The sequence below is a fragment of the Rutilus rutilus genome, assembly GCF_951802725.1.
Source record: "Rutilus rutilus genome assembly, chromosome: 4".
Lineage (NCBI taxonomy): Eukaryota > Metazoa > Chordata > Actinopteri > Cypriniformes > Leuciscidae > Rutilus > Rutilus rutilus.
The window spans coordinates 21,090,594-21,113,388 of NC_140212.1; the positions used below are offsets into that span (position 1 = coordinate 21,090,594).

At 34.9% G+C, this 22,795-nt stretch overlaps 1 protein-coding gene across 3 annotated transcripts in view; it reads left to right on the forward strand.

Moving 5' to 3' along the window:
- tafa5a (TAFA chemokine like family member 5a) overlaps nucleotides 1–8,334 on the forward strand; it is a 138,909-nt gene extending 130,575 nt beyond the window's left edge. Inside the window, exon 4 of one of the 3 annotated variants that reach the window (XM_084408209.1) lies at nucleotides 7,494–7,963. In XM_084408209.1, coding sequence (XP_084264335.1) covers nucleotides 7,494–7,502 — 9 coding nt within the window. In that variant the 3' untranslated portion in view covers nucleotides 7,503–7,963. Of the gene's footprint in view, nucleotides 1–7,493 lie in introns of all 3 variants that reach the window. The other 2 variants (XM_084408208.1, XM_084408207.1) reach the window with 2 other exon arrangements.
- Nucleotides 8,335–22,795: the final 14,461 nt, after the last annotated feature.

Here is a 22,795-nt window from a genome sequence, read left to right on the forward strand (position 1 = left end):
AACATTGACCAACGTTTACTCATGACTGGGGCATGTTTCAACACCATGCAGTATTTATGAACGCCCCAAAAAAAAAAAGTCAAAATACTTAATTGAACGGTTGGTTTTTGCAGAGCTGGTGCCACTCTTCTGTATCGCCACTGCCCAAGCTGGTTATTTCACCCAGACAATCCAGGCAGCCATTACAAGGTTTCTTTGTTACTATTCCAACCTCCCATTTCCAGCTGCCAAGAGAGTCTGTTCCAAGTATCAGCCTGAGTAATTTGTTAAGAGACATGCTACTATTGAGTAGCTCTTATTTTAAGCCTTCACCACATAAAACATCATATTTATACAGAATTAAGGTAACCTTATTTAAAAAAAAAAAAAAAAAAGAAGTTAAAGTTTATTGTTATTATTACTTATTATTTAATTTTTTCAATGGAGCTGGTCTCCTCATGGGGCCCGACATGTAGATTTCACATGACCTATATATATATATATATATATATATATATATATGTATATATATATATATATATATATATATATACATATATATCGAGAGGAAAGGTTTTATTTTTGTTCAGATGTTTTTAGATAAATAAATAAAAATACGTTTACACATTGTATGATGTTAAACAACTGTTGTCATATTGTAAGAGCTTTAAAACTTATATGGTGAGAATGTTTGAGACTTTTGGCTTATTGTTTGAGTATCCATTTGAAATTTTTGAGATCTCTTCTGAAACAAAAAAGCAGAGCAATGTGGCATTAAAAGGGTTTTAATGAAAAGGGTAATAATGATTAAGACAATATATGTTATTATACAGTATATAATATATAGTATAGTAATATATTTGTTTTACTTATGAAGTGAGATATTATGAAATATTACTTTAACAACGTTTCCGCGGGGCATTAAAAGCATTAAAAGTCATTAAATGGATTTTGCGATAATTAAGGCCTTAAATGGCAATAAAAAGCATTAAATTGTAATCCTACAGGCATAAAAAAAAATATCGTTTTGAAGAAAATGTTATATTATCAATTTATTTGAATATAGCCTTCATAATTAATCATTTTTATTTGCTGTCGCAAAATATGTACGTTAGTGTGATAAACGCGGAACCAGTTTGGTGATTGACTCCGGCCGGAGCAAAGTTGCGGAGATGACGCGAGTCATTTTGAACAGCAGGAATAAAACTAGACCAGAAAACTGGCAAAGTGCAAGGAAGACAAACAATTTAGGACATTGTTGCAGCCCGTTGGTGGTCAAAATAAAGAAGGATTTTGCAGCGTTTGTAAAAAGGTATTTAAGTTGGGTAGCTACAATGGGAATCAACGCCGTAAAATCTCATGCAGTCTGACAGCCACAAATCGACGGTAAAAGCCAATTAAAGCTGCATTCAGTAACTTCGGGATTTCTTCGCTGTATTCTCGCTTTTTGCTCGCAGGTTTCTCTCTAGAGCTCCCCCCACAGCTTCGGAATAGATATTTGACAACACTGTTGTAAAAACTCGTTGGCTATTCTCAGACACCAGAGGCTAGTAGATCAACGACATCAAAGCAGATGGGGCATTCTTTAAAACGTCTTCTTCATTCAGGTTCGGACAGCGTGAGGGAGCGCAATAATGACAGCATTTTAGCAGATTTCTTTTGGCCGTAAAGCAATTGTTTACATCGCGAGACCTGATATCACGCGAGACTTCCTGACGCGGCGGCCGGTGGCCCGCCGCCCCAAAGTTGCAAGTGCGTATTTTCCGCTCACGGGCACCAGGGGGGTGTGAAACGACCACCATTCAACCCGAAATAAGTAATATAACCATTCCAATGACTCCGAAGCTGTTCAGTTAAGGTAAAAAAAGTTACTTAGTTCACCTTTAACTATGTGTAGTAACTTTCCCTCATCAGCTTGAAGCTGTTGAAGCTCACTTTTTTTAACGCGTTAACGCATTGAGATTATTTTTTGTCCAGTTTAACGCGTTTAAATATTTAACGCGAAACGCAGCATTCGTTCATTTTTGTCATCCTTTGGGTAGCGTTACATTATATGATCCCGCTCTTATTCATGTAAATGCTTTTAAACGCGCTGCCTGTGAATGTCCTGACACGCACACAGATAGAAAGACGCGTGCGCACAGACTGCTTGCCAGAAAACAGTCCTCTTTCGCGCTTGAACGAACAAAACACACAATTATGCCAAAATGTCTGTTTTGCGAGTATCCTCATAACATAAGAGCAGTCTTAAATTAAATTAGTGAAATAAAGTCTTAAATGAACGCAAAGAGTTGTGAGAGAATGAGGCGCGTGTGAGATGTGTCCTGCAGCAGCGGCTGGTTTTAAAGGGACAGCAGCCAATAAAGCTTTCTGTCAGTAAAGTTAATCACAAAACAAAGGGACCAGAGAAAATTACTCACTGCTATTGACTAAAGAGCTCTTGTAGCTTTAATAAGGATTAGTCTATATATTTAATCGATCATTTATGCTTTGCAGACTGTTTGATAACTTTATTAAAAAAATGTATACATACTACCTGTTAGGAAGGGCAAAGATATGACATTTATTATAGGTTGATGTGAGTATTGTTTGTTAAGTTCACTTAAATTAAAAGTTGTCATATTTTTTTGAAGCCTAATGTAAAAAAAAATGTATAGCTTTCAATTACACTGTAATGTTGGATGGCCATAATTAATGTTTAAAATTAGGGGGGAGAAATAAGTTTTATCCAGATATCAATAGCTGTATTAGTATCAGTGAGACTGGCCTTTATGTTGTCTCTACATTCATTTGTAGATTAACTGTGAAATTATTACATTATAAAATATATAAACTAATATAAACCTAAACAAATTTAAGTGTTTTTGATTGTGGAAAAAATGTGTGATTAATCAAGTAAAAAAAAAAATTATCGATTGACAGCACAATATACTGTCAGGATTACACCTTCAATCAGTCCTCAATCACCGTCATCGTTCGCTCCGCCCACTCGTTCACAATCACCAGAGTTCTAATCACCACCGCCTGGATCCCATCACCAGCTCACCCTTCATAAACTGCACTCACCCCTTCATTCTTCGTCTGGTCTCATCTCTACTTGGACACACAGACTCACCGCTCTCATCCTACTACTTACCTGTCTCCCCGGCCTGCTGTATTCTGCTCCTGATCCAAGTCATCGTCACCTGAAAGAGAGACATTGTTACTTTACAGCTAAGTCTTCAATAACTGTCTATAATCTGCTTACTCACTGTTATCTCTGGAACTGATCCATTCTGCTGAATAAATCACATTATATATTTACCATCCTGTTTGCGTCTTGTCTGAAACCTGACATATACACGCACACATAAATATAATTATTGCATTAAATAATTGCATTACACATACAATGCATTAAGAAGGCATTAAAAAGCATTACATTTAAATTGAAGATCCCTGCAGAAACCCTGTTTAAGACCATTTCCATTTGATAGAATTGCTTTTAAAAATAAACTGATATATGTGTGATGATATTTACTTTCCTATAGGTTCACACAGTGGGTATAACATAAGAACATTACAAAATATTGTGAATATTTTAAATTTGACAATATACCTTCTTTTTTTTTGGTACCAAAATGCTACTAATAATTGTTTCCACCTTTTTTTTTTTTTTTTTTTTTTTTTTTTTTTTTTTTTTTTTTTTTTTTCAAGGTTCCACAACCTTGTTTGGTGCTGTTAGGAAAAAACGGCCAACAATTTTACAGTTACATAAGCCAACATATGCAGCAGCTTCTGAAAACAGACTGTGAGACATGCAAGTTAAAAACTGTCATGTACAGTAAGTTCCTTAATAGTGAACCAGTCCGTATATAATTATTAATGAAACTACATTACACAATCCCTCAGTTATTTTATGTGATTAATTTCTTCATATGGAGCTGTTACTGCAATTCCCAAGCTGTTTATTGGGAAAATGCAACATGAAAAGCATGATTAAGATAAATCCAGTTATAGCTTGCATGAATTTCCTTCAAGGGGCAAAGCTGTGTATTCTGCCAGAGGGAGTTTAGCAAGCTCAAACCCTTCACACTACACCGACATTATAACTTCTGATGGATACTGCTGGGTTCAGCAAATATTTATCACTTTCCAATCATCTAAACTTTCTGTCTGGATAATATTTAGCCATTTTTGTGTGTGCTGACTTTAACCTCCCCAAAACTTGGATGGTATGAAGAGTTTTGCAAATTCAGAGATGGTAAATGTCAGGTCCAGATGCAGCTCAGAGCTTGTTAACCATGTAAATAAATAGGGCTGGGTAAAAAATATTGAATATTTAAATAATTTGGTAACATTTTAAAATAAGGTTTTATTTGTTAACATTAGTTAATGTATTAACTAACATAAACTAACCATGAGCAATACATTTGTATTTATTAATCTTTGTTAACATTAGTTAATAAAAATGCAGCTGTCCATTGTTTGTTCATGTTAGTTCACAGGGCATTAACTATTGTCAACAAATACAATGTTTGATTTTCAATCAGACCAACGATACTGTAGTTAGAGACAATTTCATGTTTTGTTCAATTATAGCGCCACCAAGTGACATGACACTGCATAGAGAATAATCTGCTGTTTGCATTTCCATTCATCTTAAAGGGATAGTTCACTTTGAAATTAAATTTTGGTATGTTTTAGCTTACCTGAAGGGCATCCAAGATGTAGGTGTCTTTTTTTCCACAGTAGTTTCAATTTTGATATTTTTAGGTCAAACCGTTCTTGTCTGTCAGTCATATAATGCAGGTCTATGGTCACTGTCTCAAAGAGCATGCACAAGTCCAAATTAAAACAAATCCCCATCGTCCAAATGAAACAATTCCCCATCGTAAGTACACTTTGATGGCCTAAGACACGAAACGAGCGGTTTGTGTGAGAAAACGAACCGTATTTATATAGTTTTTGCCTCTTGAACAAAGCCGCGTCCAACTGATCTGACGGCGCGGGCGGGTATAGATATATACACTGATGTCGCCTTGGCTAATGAACTGCAATAGCGAAGGCGACATCTAGTGCTAGTGTTTCTATACCCGCACGCGGGCGGATATAGATATAGAAACACTAGATGTCGCCTTCGCTATTGCAGTTCATTAGCCAAGGCGACATCAGTGTATATATCTATACCCGCCCGCGCCGTCAGATCAGTTGGACGCGGCTTTGTTCAAGAGGCAAAAACTATATAAATACGGTTCGTTTTCTCACACAAACCGCTCGTTTCGTGTCTTAGGCCATCAAAGTGTACTTACGATGGGGAATTGTTTCATTTGGACGATGGGGAATTGTTTTAATTTGGACTTGTGCATGCTGTTTTGAGACAGTGACCGCAGACCTGCATTATATGACTGACAGACAAGAACGGTTTGACCTAAAATATCAAAATTGAAACTACTGAGGAAAAAAAGACACCTACATCTTGGATGCCCTTCAGGTAAGCTAAAACATACCAAAATTTAATTTCAAAGTGAACTATCCCTTTAATAGCAGCTGTCCAGTATATTAAATATACAATATATAAAATATATACACTGAAAATGGTGTAGGATTAGTGTATTTACTTTAAAACAATTTTAGAAATTGTTAGACAATTTCACAAATTATTACAAAGAAATGGCAAAGTAACAGCTTTTATTTAAATGTGACATTTTGAAGTAGAAAGGCTGAAGTAGCTGAAAACAACAAATAAGCTTTTGGCCAGTATCTAATAGTATGGTAACTGGACTATACTGTGCAAGTTTTTGAAAATGACACCATTATCGTCTCCTTGTAAACTACAAAAACGCGAATTTGCAAAAACGGTGACGTAATGCACATGAGTATTACGTGTTCAGTCATAGGCATGTTGTTTTTTGGTTTTTCTTTACAAAGTCACATCGCCAACTACTGGCCTGGCATGAATAATACAGCTGTTTTCGCAGATCCGTGTAAATGGGAAACGTTTTGTCATCTGTACGCGAAAAACACAAAGGAAAAACTTTCGTTTTAAGTACATTGTTGTCGTGTAAACATACCCTAAGTCAAAAGCATACTGTATGGACAAGCACAATCTTGCCTAAAGTTCTTAAAGTGGGCATTCCTGCTCTAGCAATCCTCTAGAGCAGGGGGTTTCAAACTGTGGGTCGCGACCCATTTGTGGTTCGCAGATTGGGAAGAGGTGGGTCGCGCAGTCACTATTGGCTGCAGCTAAATTTACATTTCATGAATGACACACACATACAAACAGGTTGTGCGATGTACCAACATTAAATAGAAATCGCTATATTGCTTAGTGCGATTTTCAAATTTAATTCGATAAATATGTCAGCATTGTGTTTCATGAAGCGCGCGCGTGCGACTTGTTGTGATAACAATTTTCAGCTTCTCAGAGCAGCTCGGTTCATTAAGCGGTTTGGTGCACATTATTACCAAGAAGAAACTCGTTTACTCCAATCACTGCTCTGCATTCTGCATGAGATCGCATTACACCGGGAAATTCAAATGTCACAAAAGGCTGATTCATGTCTGGGATGCGTTTCCCAAAAGCATCATATGTCATTGCCACCAATGGATAGATTATTCTTGTCTAGGTGGGTCCTGGATTGGAAAAGTTTGGGAACCCCTTCTCTAGAGGAAGGATGGGCAAATTCAGTCCTGGAGGGCCACTGTCCAGCAGAGTTTAGATCCAACCATAATTGAACATATACCTAAACTAGCTACTCAATGTATTTAGGATTACTAGGCTACAGTCAGGTGAGTTTAATAAGGGTTGAAGATCAACTCTGCAGGATAGTGGCCCTCCAAGACTGAGTTTGCCCATCCCTGCTCTAAAGCCTTGTCATAGGCTTTAAAACATAGTCACTAGTTAATCTTTGTTAACATCTGCGCATGGTCATTCACATGTAAGCCAATTGCTAAAACTTTGCTAGAGCATAATGGGATTGTAAAGCAGGAGTTAGTGGCTTCATTTCATGCAGTTTATTAACAAAAGCATGCTCTTGTCTTTAGCCTCCACACTCTTGGGTCACTTTATCACTTTCCTGAGTTCGTTTTCATCCTGATTATCCCTGTTATTCCGTATTCAGACTCGGTAATGTTTCATCCAGCACCTGCTAAATCCATGAATATCTGCTCCCCATGGAAGAGTCAAGAGTTCATTATTGTAAATTAAGCAGCAGCCCATGTTGGCAGGATTTGGTGCCTTTTTCCAGCCTGGCAGTAGACCATTTAACAGATGGCGCTGAGATTTCTGAGCATTTTCTTTGGCAGGTGCTGAGAAATGCAACAGTTTTCAAATATTAGCTTGATTACAACATAATTGTAATATCTTTGACTTTCGTCACAGATTAAAATGAATTGAACTTGCACCCATAGGCCTATAGCCACTAGTCTAGTCTAAAATGTTTAAGTTTTACCTCCCTCTTGGAAAAAATACCTGCTGGTTTAAGTGTCTCTGCATTATTAATCTTGACTCCCTGTGTTTCTGGTTGATCTAGGTGTCCTAACAGTGGGAGGGGTTCCTGGAGTGCTACGAGACGAGGCCTCTTGCAGCTTCGCCCACCTGCTGTAGATACTTGCTATGTCTCATCGGCTTAACACCTGCCTCTGCCTACCTGTCTGAGTCTCTGCTTTGTAAATGGGCAGCACCCCCTTGTGCCACGGAGAACACACTGTACGTTCACAAAGCGCCTCACAGACATTAGGAGCCTTGAGGACTTTAAGAGCGCAGCATGGGACAATGAGGCGCATATCCTGTCTGGGACTGAATCAGACTCAGGCTTTATGGGACTCCACCAGCGGTTCCGACCCAATCCGAGACTGTGAACTGCTCTGTGAAACGGCTGGAGTACGTTTTTGGCGCTCATTTTTTACAGACCAAAGAGGAAAAATGATACACAACAAACAAAAAAAAAACATTGACTATTTGAGCGCGGACTGAGGGAAAGACTCAAAAGGAACAATTTTGGCAAAGAAAAAATAAATAGATATAAACCTAAATGTAGAGAGAGAGAGAGAGAGAGAGATAGATATAGATATAGAAAGACTTTGCTATGACGCAGTGGTCTACAAATGGAAACACTGACGTGGAACATTGAAACGACTGGGTCGAACATTCCCATTTATCACAATCTGAGGAGAACCTTTAATACTTTACAGACATTTCCTTGAACTGAACCAAGCACTGTATTCCAAGGACAACAAGGATATAGATACTGTACACATAAACACATCAAGAAATTTAATTAGCATTTTTCAGTAGCAACATTTTGGACAGTTTGCATTAAACATAGAAGGTTAAATGGAAGAGTACCCCATTGCTTATCGTCAGAAAATATTAAAAAAGAGCATAAAAATGGTCATTTCTGATTACCAGGATTGAGATGTCATTATATGTATTTTGAAAAGGTCTACGAGTTATATATTTAACAGTTTTATATGTTGTACCTTTGTAGAGAATCTTATTTAACATGAATAACGTTGTGGAAATGACAGATGTAGAATGTGGGTAATGCTCTGCTCCATAACGCAGTCCAGTCTTATAAAGTTCAAACTCAAGTAGCAATTTTCCTTTCACAGATTCGAAAACAGGACTACGAGAACATAAAGTAAAAGGAAGAAAATGGACAAAATGCAAAGGAAAGAATTGATTAATTGCAGAAAAGCAAACATGGAATCTACTTTTAGCTTTTGTATTGTAAAGGGTCGGAGAAAAGCTCTTGTATTCGGCTGTTCTGAGATTGATTTTTGTGCTTGTGTTTGTTTGCACAGTGCTCACCTCCAAGTCTTGACACCTCCAGAGACAGTTCAGAAAGTCTTAGATTCATTTACATTAAATACTTTTTTATTATGAACTATTTTAAGAATAAATTAAAAAAGTGAAAATATCAAGTTGCTAAAACAAAATTGTAATATCATGATGTTTTTGGTAGTTTCTTTCTGATTTTAAAATGAACTATACCAGGTTTGACAGTGATATGTACATTTGGAGGCACGTATGATGAATCGATTTTTATTTGGGAGGAAATGAGACTGAGGGGTGAATTCACTAAAAAGCGCATCATCTTTATTTAAGCACTTTTTTTTTCTTCTTTTTTTTTTTACTTAGCACCTGCAATCCAGTTTAACCAGAAGCTTAATGCAATGAAATAGTGATAATAATAATAATTTCATTTTCATTCTTTTCAACACAAAAACACTTTTTTCTATGCAAATTCGACTTCTTTTAGATTCCACCTCATTCAGAAAACACTGCGTTATTTTGATAGCATAAATAGCATTTAGTTACACAGTGATTTTTTTATTTTAATTTTTTTTTTATTAAATGTTTGTGTACATTTTGTGTTGATCATGGCAGCAGTAATATATGGAGAAGAGTGTTATAACCAAGCATATATCAAGAACCGCTGTGTAGACAAGCACACTTTATGCATTTAATAGAGACAAGTTAGGCGCCTGGATTGAAGAGGTGGAGTGGTTCTGTAGAGTCCCAGAATTGTATACTAGATAGTGGTAGTCATCTGCAACTTCCACAACCTAGAACTATTGAGGATCAAATTACAGAAAATTCAATAAATAATGAATTCAATAAAACAACAATTAAATGTACCAGTTTATTCTGAAATAATTAATTAATTAATTTAATGAATTATGAATTAAGTAATTCAATAAATCAATAAATAAATGTATCTATTTATTTAGCAAAATTCCATGAAAACACACCATTTATTGTTTGATATATTTCACAATATCCTCTTTCACATAATTTTACTGTAAAAAAAAAAATTCCATAATAAAATGTGCTTTTTCAAAAAGCAGTTTTCATTATAATATGCTGAATTTACGAAGTGGACGAAATCCACTTTTGTTAGTTTAACGACGGGAAAATGGTCGGCACTCCCGGCGCATGGTCTAAAAGGGTTGTCCCTATTCTCTCAATGAGTAATGGGTGTGTTTTGAGCATAACATGCAATAAACCAATCAGAGTCTCATCTACAATTCCCTTTAAAAGCAAGTTGCGCTTTTTTTTACATGGCAGAATTTGCAAGCTGAAAAAAAAAAAACAATGTTTCTCTAGCGAGGAAACGGAACCATCTACGGGACAAATAGTACGCGCGTTGTGAACCCGCCTATAGGCGCACATTACTAACGCGCTCTTCAAATAACAAAAAAATAAATACTGAACCATTGACTTTAGACCAGGGTTTCAGTTAGTCAATGCCACAGTCTATTTCAGTTGCCTCAAAATACTAACGCGGCAACAATGCGCCTGAACACACCTCGTTCAGCTCAGACCAGCACACCCATGGGTGCACAAATGGGCGCAAATGCATTTGCTATTTAAACAACGTAGCACAGGATGTGAAAATGATAACTGCGTAGGGCTGAAACTAGCAAAAAACACTTGCATCGCGCCAGGTTTATGATAGGGCCCTTCCTGTGGTTAGACATTAGTCACGGAACGCCAAGTTCACAGTTTTCTCATGTCCTATGCACCTGAATGCATGACGAATAACTGAGACAATGTCTGATGCCCTGCGTGAATGTCTCGGGCTACAGCAAGGACATTGACAGAAAAGCCAGTTCTTGTCAAAGTATACGTTATATAATATTCTACTAAATGTCTTTACCGTAGACCAGTGAGCTCCATTCTTTGTGCTTATGGACAAGCAAATTGGCAATTTTATTTAGCTCTGAATCCCGCATTTACATATCTCCGGATTGAATCTACTGGCACATCTAGACATGGTCTTCCAAGCACGTTGTCTCGTAATCTCGTTCTTGCATACTCATCTACAAGAACTCTGTGTTCAATCGCTTGTAAAGTGTTCCATGTGTAGTCATCAATTTGATCCTCTGACACACTTGTCACCACTAGCAGATCCTTTATGTCATCTAATCCAGATAACAGAGCATCACCAAACAAAACATTCCCTTCTTGATCAAGAGAACTTGATCAAGTCCTACAGCCATGTTCGTTTCCAATCTTTCAATTCACCTCACCACTCGCCAGACCTAAGTAATTAATCTGAAAGGATTAGCCAATTAGCGCCAAGCACCACCCACTGGTTGTTGACTGGCATTTGTGAAATGTCCTCTACTCTTATGAAAAAAAATCTTTGGGAAAATTGTGCTTTGGAGATACATGATTCATCAAATAGGCGTCATTTGAAAATTCAGCATATTATTATGAAAAACGCCTTTTTTATTACAAAGTACATTTTATTATGAAAAATTTTATATTTAAAAACAGTAATAGCAGAAAGAGGATATTGTGAAATATATTAAACAATAAATGATGTGTTTTCATGGAATTTTATTAAATAAATCATTGATTTATTTATTGATTATTTAATTAATTAATGATTGATTTAATTAATGATTAATTGAATTAATTACTTAATAATTATTAGATTCTTTCAGAATAAACTGAATAAATTTAATTGTTGTTTTATTGAATTCATTATTTATTGAATTATTTAATTTTGAGTAATTTGGTCCTCCATATAGAACTGGCCTGCAAGATGGGAATTGGCATGCAAATTGAATTTTTGGGGCACACATTGGGGCGCGTTGCGGTATAATGTTTTGCATAATTCCCTTGCTAAAACAACGCAGACAGAGTGTGCAAATAAGCAATGCTATTTGAAGGCACAAATTCATTCTTAGTGAATTCCCCCTTGAATGTTTCATTTCATCAAATTATTTTTTGTTGATTTTATATTTAGCTTGTAAAGGGAAAGAAAAAAACAACAACAGTTAAGCCCTGGAAATTGACACATGATTTACACTGCATATGTTGCTCTAAACAGCAATAACAAAAAGTACCATGGTATTACCATGTTTCTTGGATTTATACCATGGCATATGTAAGACTAAGAGCATCACTTAACAAATATCAATCAATTATTAATTAATTATTAATTAAAAATATTTAGCTTAAAATAATTAAATTAAATGTTTTTAAAATCATACATTTATATTTTTCCATTTAACTACAATTTCAAAATTGAATTGTAAAACTATCTTATTAGTTCAAAGTAGTTGTATTCAAATTTATTTACAAATGTTTACAATTTTTATTTTATTTTTTTACATTTAAAGTTTCATAATGATTGATTATTTTTTTTATTGTTACATTTTCAACTACATTGACAAACATAACATTTCTATTAATTTAAATTTCTATTAAGTCAAGTCAACTTTTATCTTACAGCATTTATTAATCTAGGTTAATATTAACTTTGATGTTGGCTTAAGAAATCCTGAATAGAAGGTTTGAAGTTTTACAAATATACCATTATATACCAATATATAAATATACAGATATTGTTCATTGTTAATTCTTGTTTAGCTAATGTTCATTTCTAAAACTTGAAATGTTAAAAAGATATCAAATTAATATTAACCTAAATAATAAATGCTGTAAAAGTACTGTTGATTGTTAGTTCATGAGACCTAATGCATTAACTAATGTTAATCATTTGAGTTTTATTTCTTTTAGTGGCACTCCGATTCCTTAATAGGTAGCACATGTAAATACCGTAATATCAAATTAATATGGTATTACAATATCTTGACTTTGCCATGGTACCACCACAGTACTTATGGTAGGAGAGATTTTTAAATGAATGGACATGCCATTATATCTGAGACACCCATGCATAAACTCTTAACGTTCACTTCTGCTGGCTAATACAACAGAAACAAGAGACAGCTGTATTCATATATACAATATTTGTTTTCATTTAAGACATTTCATTGAATGACACATTCAATGTAACATATTCTACAATCAGTACATACGGTACAGTACGTTGTTCAAAGTTCTCACAAATACATGAAATACAAACATATCCTATAAAAGATCTCTGATTATGAAATACAAGCGGATTTGTCCCTTCTGCTGTCAGTGATGATCGAACCAATAACTTTTCTTTTAATAATCTGGTGATTTTGGTGTGTCAACAATGAAATAATATCTTTGGTGCTTGAGTGTATGGAGGACTTGACTGATGCTTTTTACAGCAATATTTGCTGGGCCATTCCTATTATGCAGTATATTTTAATGTCCCCATCATATGTCTTATCATCTTAATATATTGGTTAAAATATTAAATGTACATATTTTAAAGATCAATCATTTTGATAGAAATCATATTTTCAGATTTTTTGTTCTTAAAAAAAAAAAAAAAATCCAAATAGCACAGTTAATGTCATGAGGTTGTGTAGCATAAGCCAAAGAAGATGTGTGATGCAGAGCGACAGAAAGAAAAAAAAAAAAGGTATTTTAATGAACACAAAGTGATTCAAAGTTCACAACACAACTACCATTAACAACGATGAACAAAGAACTGAGAAAACTGAGGGCTTATATACACTGAGATGACAATCAACAGAACAAGAAACAGGTGCGTAATTAATTTAGAAACTATGGTAACAAACAATGAATGAAAATTCAGACAGATAGAAACCATGACAAAGAAAGCAAAACTAAACAGAATATGACAATGAAACTGAGCACGACATGATCATGACATTTCAGTGAACATTTATTTATTTTATAATTAAATACAATTTATTATTTTCCTAATAAATTGCAAGTGACAATTTATTAAAGGAAAATATTCCAAGTGTTTATTTATTTCCTCATTGAAAAGCTATGAATGTTTTCTTGGAAATATAGTTTTTTATCTGCTATTATTATATAGGTTTTTCCTGTGTGCTCTTTTTCAAAATCCCTTTAACCAACAAAAACAGGTCTACTGTTTTTAATTACATTTACAATTATAAATTACATCATTCTCCAGGAGAAGATAGCAGCACAAACATCAGTATAGAGCTGTACATCTAATTTATCATGGGTTCCCTCTGGATATTTCTTTGGATTTATAGAGTGGTGATTTATGGTTTATGATTTAAAAAGAAATTGTTCACATTTAGTTTTTCAACATATACAACGGCGGACCTGAATTTAACAAGTTAAAGGGTTAGTTCACACTAAAATGAAAATTATGCCATCATTTACCCACCCTCATGTCGATCCAAACACGCAAGACATTCTTTCATCTTCGGAACACAAATGAAAATCTTTTTAATGAAATCTGAGAGCTTTCTGTCCCTCCATTGACTACGCAACTACCACTTTCAAGCCCCAGAAAGGTAGTAAAGACATCATTAAAGTAATCCATGTGACCCCAGTGGTTTAACTTCAATTTTATGAACTGACATGAGAGCTTTGTTTGCGAAAAAAACAAACAAACAATTTTTACAAAATACTACTATATAATGTGCGTTCACGAGAGCACCAGGGGCCTGTACCATGATGGTAGTTGAACAAACTCAGGGTTACAGGATTAGTTTCGAGTTGACAAAACCAAACCAATCCAATCAGGCTTTGTTGGTGCCATTACACTGATCATCAACTTTCTCTGTCAACTCAGGCTTTTATCCTGAGTTTAGGAGTTTAGGTGTGACATCAGTAGTGAACATGCTGTGGAACAGTGAAACTGCAATTCACTTCTTGCGAGAAAAGCAGCACGATTCACTTCTCTCCTCTGCAGAATTACGAGATTGAAAACTATTAAGAATTTAAACTTATTTACACAGCAAGAAGAAAAGAGCTATCTCTGAAAGAGGACAACTAAAAGACAAAAATCTTGCTTCATCAGTTCAAGTAAAAGTTGTTAAGTTAGTTTATATAGGTATAGAGAAAATTGAACATTTAAGCTCACATGTAGTCATTTATATTGCTTTATCTATTGATTCTAAAACTTATTTATTACCTTTATATATTTATATTCATTTAAACTAAGTGCTTAATAATAAGTGATACATTAAAATGTGTAATGGATGAAGGGTATAATCGGGAGTGCGTTCTCGAGCCACCAGGCACTGTTTTGTGCGGATGGGCGGCCGGAGCGCGTTGAGGGTTTTCTGTTAGAACGGTGTTGTGTTAGCGGCCCCTAAGTTAACTAATAATAACTAATGATCTTTGCAACGGAAGTGAATCAATCAATCAAAACTAACTTTAGCTGGACAGTAACTTTATCCTAGAGCTGCTGTAAAGCCAAAACAATCTCTTTTACTGTAATTTACTATTATCACTGTAAAGCTGCTTTGAAACTATTCATATTGTTAAAAGCGCTATATAAATGAAGGGGTCTTGACTTGACTATAATAATTTATCAAAATCATACAAAATTATTATTATTATAAATAAACAGTGCTAAAAGCCATACGTTTTTGTCTTCAAAAATCATTTGCTATGTAGTGACCTTCAATTTGAAGTAGAAACAGAGGTAGTGTCTTTATTTCGTCAGAGATGTTACTTTGCTCACAGGTGATTTACAGCAATTTCGGTTTGAGATCTCTTAGACAGTCAAGTCAGCTTTACTTATATGGCACTTTTTACAATACAGATTGTTTCAAAGCAGTTTACAGTGATAACAGGAAAATAATGCAACAGAGTCTGTTTCTGCTGTACAGCAGATCTAGAAAATAAATAAATAAATAGCGACAGTACATAACCTGCCCTTTTATGGTGCCTAAAACCAATCATTGGCACAAACTAAACTGAAACATACCTGGCTAGCCACCTAAACCGGTTTTATTGTACAGGCCCCAGGATGCATGCGTGTTGTGCTGACACGAGAGATTAATATTTTGTAAATAAAGTGGTAAATGAGTTTTTGTTCTTTTATGCACCAACTACCATTTTCTGGGGCTTGAAAGTGGTAGTTGTGTAGGCTGTCAATGGAGGAACAGAAAGCTCTCAGGTTTCATTAAAAATAACTTCTGGAAATGAACAAAAGTCTTACGGGTTTGGAACGGCATGAGGGTGAGTAACTAATGACAGAATTTACATTTTTGGGTGAACTAATCCTTTAATTTAATGGCATGGATTTTGACGCTACTGTGTTTTCTAGAATAAGAGTTTAAACTTTTTTTTTTTTTTAAGGATGATTAATCAAGCATGTGCATTCGAAAACAAAACACAGCAGCTTCAAAATGTACGTTTCTTGTATGACTGAGTGAAACTTATTTTGAACAAAATGTTCTCTTGAAGTAATATCCTGACCCTCATTGTTGTCCCTTTGATGTCCTCCATAACCCTTCCCACAATCCAATTCACTTCAGACGTGCCCCTTGCACTCTCCTGCTTCTTGCCAAACTGGATATTAATAAACTTATGTTGACCCCTCCAGCCCCCAAAAAGGCAACATGCTCCACGGGGAGGCAAAGTAGGTCATATGTTAATTATGTTGTGTGGGTAGGTGTGAGCGTTCTGCACACTTCTAATAATGTTCTTTACTATATTTTGTAAGATCAGACAGATTAAACAATATTGTTGTTGTTTTTTTATTAATTTGGCCAAATGACAAGGAGAAAAAGATTTATATCAAATTTTTCACCCTGAGACAGTGTTTGCTTAACCTTTATTAAACAGTTTGAGTTCGAAATTAAAAATCTTATTAATTTTGAGTCTGATTCTGATAGTCCCTACCCTTCTAGTAGGAAAGCTACAACAGTTAAGCGCAATACGTTTCTAACACTACACTTTAACTGTCTTAAACTGCACAGATATATATATATATATATATATATATACTATAAAAAACAACATAGAATGGTGCATAAGTATGCAAATTGGGACAGTGAATAATCTACATAGCCTCGTATCTTTATCTCTCTATTTTACATCAAATCAAAGTTTGTAGTGTTGAATAATCTGAGCTTGTTTGCTTATAAGTCTTTACAAAGCCTCTTTTTTTTTTAAATCCTTGGAGAAAATAAGGACCCTGTTTTCATGTATACCTTGGTCACTGTAAAAACAAAATCCCGTTGGAAACTGCACCGAGAAATAGACGTCTCTCGGCCAGTCCCGTTAACAGCGCGAGTAAATCTCTCGTGACAGACCAGCCACTACCACGACCAAATATTATTTACTTTGATTGATAACATTATCTGCAGAGTAAAATTATGTATTGTGAGTCTCTGTTTACAATATAAATCTAATTAAGCGCTCCCACTTCGCTGCACATGAGAGATCAATACGTAATATGGCTGTCGCAGCTGCTTCCTATAGTGCATGCCTTCCATCACTAATATTTTCAACCAATAAAACTGTCTAGCTTCCCTTTTTTTTTTCCCTACAATAGGCATCCCACATTAAAATTAAAACAAATAATGCACCTGAATGCAATTGTGTTTTTCCTTTCTCTACCAACTTTACAGTTTTTGGTCATTCAAAATTAGAATTTTCATAACACTCATTGTTGATATAGTAACTCACTCCATCAGTTTGTGCTACAGACATGATGATACCTCAAATTTGTGTGATATAAAGAGACTCAAGCCAAATGCGGAGACAAAAGAAAGAAAATTATGATTGATAAAGTCAAGCCCACTACTATCAAAACTTTATATCAATAACAGTACAGTTAAACAAAGTTAGCATGAATAAACAATGGACAACAGCATTTATTAAACATAAATCAAGTAAAGTCAACATTATACAAGAAAACAGTATTAACAGAAAAACATACCAAATAAACAAATAAAAACAGCCTCTATAAGTGAATTGCCCTTTTTCTCTTTCTAAAATAAATATGATGTACACTTGTCACCATGTACTTTATTTTCATTTAGGCCAACGATAAAAATATACCTTAAAAAGGGTAAAATGACAAAAATAATCACAGAGATAGGTAAAATAACATTATAAACATAAATTGGAGTGAAAATAGACATATAAGCTTACAATAAAAATTACAATAACGTTTAAATAAGGTTAACAGGAGCCAGAAAGAACTCACCTCTTCAATGCATTAACAATGCAAAAAGGGAAGAGGAGGAGACAGAACAAGAAATGATGTTGGTTCATGACATCACATCCATTAAAGGAGAAAACACTCACATTTCAGTCAGGAAGCCACATCACGTATATGCAAAATAACAATTCTGTGTGAATTATAATAAACAATAGGTCTAAATATATTTAACAGTATACTTTCTGTGCCTACTTGGAATCGTTAGCACGGACGACTGCAGGATTACAACTGAGGGTACGTATACAGAGAGGAAAACACACACACACACACACACACACACACATGTCTGGTTCACTATCTTTGTGGGGACTCTCCATAGACGTAATGGTTTTTATACCGTACAAACTGTACATTCTATCCCCTTACACTAACCCTACCCCTAAACCTACCCATCACAGGAAACATTCTGCATTTTTACTTTCTCAAAACAACTCAACTGTGTGATTTATAAGCCTTTTGAAAAGTGGGGATCGCTGGCTGGTCCCCACAATGTAGGTGATCTCAGGTTTTACTATTCTTATGGGGGCATTTGGTCCCCACAATGTAATATAAACAAGGGCACACATTACACACACACACACACACACACACACACACACACACACACAAAAAAAACATTCTATAAATGCCAGCATATGCTCATGTTAAACATTATAGAGAGAAGAGAGAGAAGTTTTCATTTTCTTAATGTCTAACATTCTTGTAAATTTCACACACTATATAAAACCAATCAGCCAGATCAACCGCCAATGTTATGACTCAGACACTGACACACAGCAACCCATTTTATTTCCACAATGTGACAGATTTCTGAAAAGGATATTCAGCAACACAAAATCTGTTACAGATTGGAGTCAGACTTAAATGTGAATTTGTATTGGATTGTGAAGGACTACTCTCATCCTGAAAGACAGTTGGCATCCGCTTAAGAGGGGGCTTTTAGTCTGGAGCGTGGTCAACAGCATCTTGATGTTATTCTAATGGCAGTGCTTCTTTTTTGAATCTACAGAATCTTAATTTGCTGCCATTGCAGCCAACTTTATTGCATTGACACACCAGCATGCATAACCCGCATTACAATTTCTGCAAGATTTTAGATAATATAAGCATTGCCGTTTTGCCTTTGGCTTGCTTAGTTGGGGACATTTAATATTCAACAATATTATTGATCTTCCTGCATTGACACTATTATATGAGAACTGAACTGAGCTGGACGATGACATTACGGTTTTATCCGGAGCGGATATATATAGAGATAGATAGATAGATAGATAGATAGATAGATAGATAGATAGATAGATAGATAGATAGATAGATAGATAGATAGATAGATAGATAGATAGATAGATAGATAAACTAAATTAATAACTGTTTTAGAACAGAAATGAACCATCACTGAACTTACTTAAGCTGGACTATGATGCTATTTTCTTCTGGAAACAAACTTTGTTTAATTATTTTCCTGTAAAGCTGCTTTGAAAAATTCTGTATTGTAAAAAGCGCTATATAAATAAAGGTGACTTGACCTACAAGATTAGCATAACTCGCTAAATAGCTAATTGGTTATTGGTTAACAACATTAACCAATAGCTTGTGTAGCCTAGGTGACATCAGCTTAAAAGGAAAGTATACAGTTTCAGATTGATGTTATTACATTTCAGTAAAAGTTTGACAATAAACACTTTTAAACTTGAAATATATGGAAGCTTGTTTCCGCCACAAAAAAAAAAAAAAAAGATAATTGCGACTTTTTATCTCACAATTGCGAGTTTACATCTCGCAATTCTGACTTTATTTCTCAGAATTGTGAGATACAAAGTCAGAATTGCTTGAAATAAAGTCGCAATTGCGTGTTATAAAGTCAGAATTGCGAGATATAAAGTCAGAATTGCGTGAAATAAAGTCACAATTGCGTGTTAAAGTCAGAATTGCGAGATATAAAGTCGCAATTGCGTGTTATAAAGTCAGAATTCTGACTTTTTTTCTCGCAATTGCGATTTTATATCACGCAATTCTGACTTTATAACACGCAATTGCGAGTTTATATCTCGCAATTCTGACATATTTTCTCAGAATTGTGACATATAAACTCACAATTGTGACATATAAACTCACAATTGTGACATATAAAGTCCAATTCTAAGGGGGAAAAAAGACAGACTTTTTTTTTTTTTTTTTACCTCAGAATAGTTTATCTCACAATTCTGACTTTATAACACGCACCTGCGACTTTATATCATGCAATTCTGACTTTATATCTCCCAATTGCGTATTATAAAGTCAGAATTGTGTGATATAAAGTCGCAATTGCGAGAAAAAAAGTCCCAATTCTGACTTTATAAGATGCAATTGCGACTTTATTTCACGCAATTCTGACTTTATATCTCGCAATTCTGACTTTATAACACGCAATTGCGACTTTATTTCACGCAATTCTGACTTTATATCTCGCAATTCTGACTTTATAACACGCAATTCTGACTTTATATCTCAAAATTCTGAGAAATAAACTCAGAATTGCGAGATGTAAACTCGCAATTGTGAGATAAAAAGTCGCAATTATCTCTTAAAATGTTTTATTTTGTGGCGGAAACAAGCTTATAGAAATAACATGCATTGATGTATTGTGCACAATCAAATCATGAACAATTGAGTAAATAATGTAAATTTTGATTTCATGATGACTTGAACATAAAAAATAAAATAAAATAAAAACGTTCAAAACAGCAGTAACATTATTGCATCTGTATTAAATGACCCAGTAAATACTAGGACATTTTGGAAATGGCTTCCAGGAGACCTTATCTAGGGCTCGGAATAAATGAATTCTCCTCTGAGTGTGGTTTCACATCTGCTCATGGCTGTGTTCGGCTCTGGCGAGAAGGGACAGGCTGCCGACATGTAGCCAGGACAACAGGGACAAAGTGGTGTAGATGGCTTTGGCATGTATCTGCCTGGGGCTTTTATTCGCTGCAGAACATACTGGCAACAAAATGTGTACAAATTCAGACAATAGTGGCTCCAGTATTGGGCAAACTATACAGAAAATGTTGGTAGCCAAGCTAACTTGGTACTTTACCATAAATATGAATCATTACAAATAGCCATGAGATATGTGAGCCAACAAAACAACAACAAATGGTGCATGCTGTCAAAGAAAAGCATCTTACTACACAACATTCATTAATGCAACTTCCTTTTCTTTTGGGATACCTTGATACAGTGATGGTGAGAGGAAATACCAATACCATGGAATCTGTCATCATTCACTCACTTTGATGTAATTCTAAATCCTTTTCATGTTACTTCTGTGGAACACAAAAGGAAGTAAAATTAACAGGTGGTTGCAAGGAAGGCAGATGAGGATGAGGATTCAGTTCCAACACAAAAGTTGTAATGACGATGATACAACGAATAAACAAACAGGCAAGTGCAACACACACACTAAAGCAACGTAGACCAAACAGGGAATGAAAATCACTCAGAACTTGTTAGTAAATTTCACAAACAATGAAACATTTTCTTGTAAAACATAATCCAATAAACTTTATTTCATTTAATTCAAAAAATAATTTCTTATTTTTTAAATGTAGTTCAGCTACTGCCCAACACTGTTTCCTTTCCATCACCACAGCAATTTTCTCCCTCTTCTATTTCAATTCCCTCTTTCCCATTCTCTCAGAGACGTTCGGATGTAATAAAGCCTTAATGTTGTAGTTTTGGCTGGAGCAACAGACACACCAGCAGCTGGAGAGCTGGTCAATCTGACCGCTAAACGAGAGCAATGACCACCCAGTGCGAGTACCTTTAAAACTCATTTACATCATGTCAGCTTGCATTACTGCAGGGCATGATGAGAGTGGACTGAATCAGGTCTGAATGCACGCGAGACAGCGGCCGAGCACACCCACACTGACCTGAATCAACGCTCACCAGACCCTCTCTCCCAACACTGGATTTTAATCAAAACTGCCCTTAAGCCCACATTTATGTGCTCTTAAAACCACATGATTAAAAGTGTTAAGTGATGAGATTTGAATAAATCTAGAGCGGGTTTGCATTCCATTTTGCATTGCAAGGAGACAAAAAAAAGAGGAAGGGTAAATCTTATGGAGTCTTTCAAAAAACATGCCTCAGTCATGCCTCAGCCTGTTAGGACAGTTAAGATGTTTTCCATTGTAATATTATTTTCCCATAAACTCTCATTACTGTGACATGTCTGGGCTTTTACTTTTGTTTCTGCTGCAATTCATATTATCCATCATGATTCTTTTTAGATTCTCATTAATACATTTTTATTGTAACTGTAAAAAAGTAATGTAAATGTATATGTGTAAATGAAATGAAAATGTGCTTTCAGTGCCAAAACAATAATGCTTGAAAAAAACTAAACTAATAACATTGAACCCCTTGATAGTGTAAACTACTGTTATTGACGTGGTGATCAGACTTGCAATTATAATTCAATTCACATATATTTGTATAGCGCTTTTCACAATACACGTCGTTTCAAAGCAGCTTTACAGAAAATGCATGAGTCCATATTAAAATTTAGAGTGATCTGTTATCAGAGGTAACTGTCTAAGTTATGTATTTCAGAAATGTACAAAATCACAGTACAACACTAAAAATGTGTTAATTTAAACAATGTAATAATTTAAGGCAGAAACAATTAGCTCATTGAAGTAATGAATACTTGTTTGTTAACAAATGATTGTGACATTTAGAAAAATGTTTAATTATATTAAGAAAAGTAAATATGATTGAGATTCAAATTCATCCATCTTACTGTTGCTGGATTGAGTTATAATATTCGGATGTGATGTGCATGTCAGACTACAATGCGTTTAAACAGAACATTTCTTGGGTTGTGAAAATTAGACATAATTAGTCAATTATGACATACTACATTTTTGTTCCTCACAGCCATGATATTGTTTGTGTCTGACTAATTATGATGATTCATA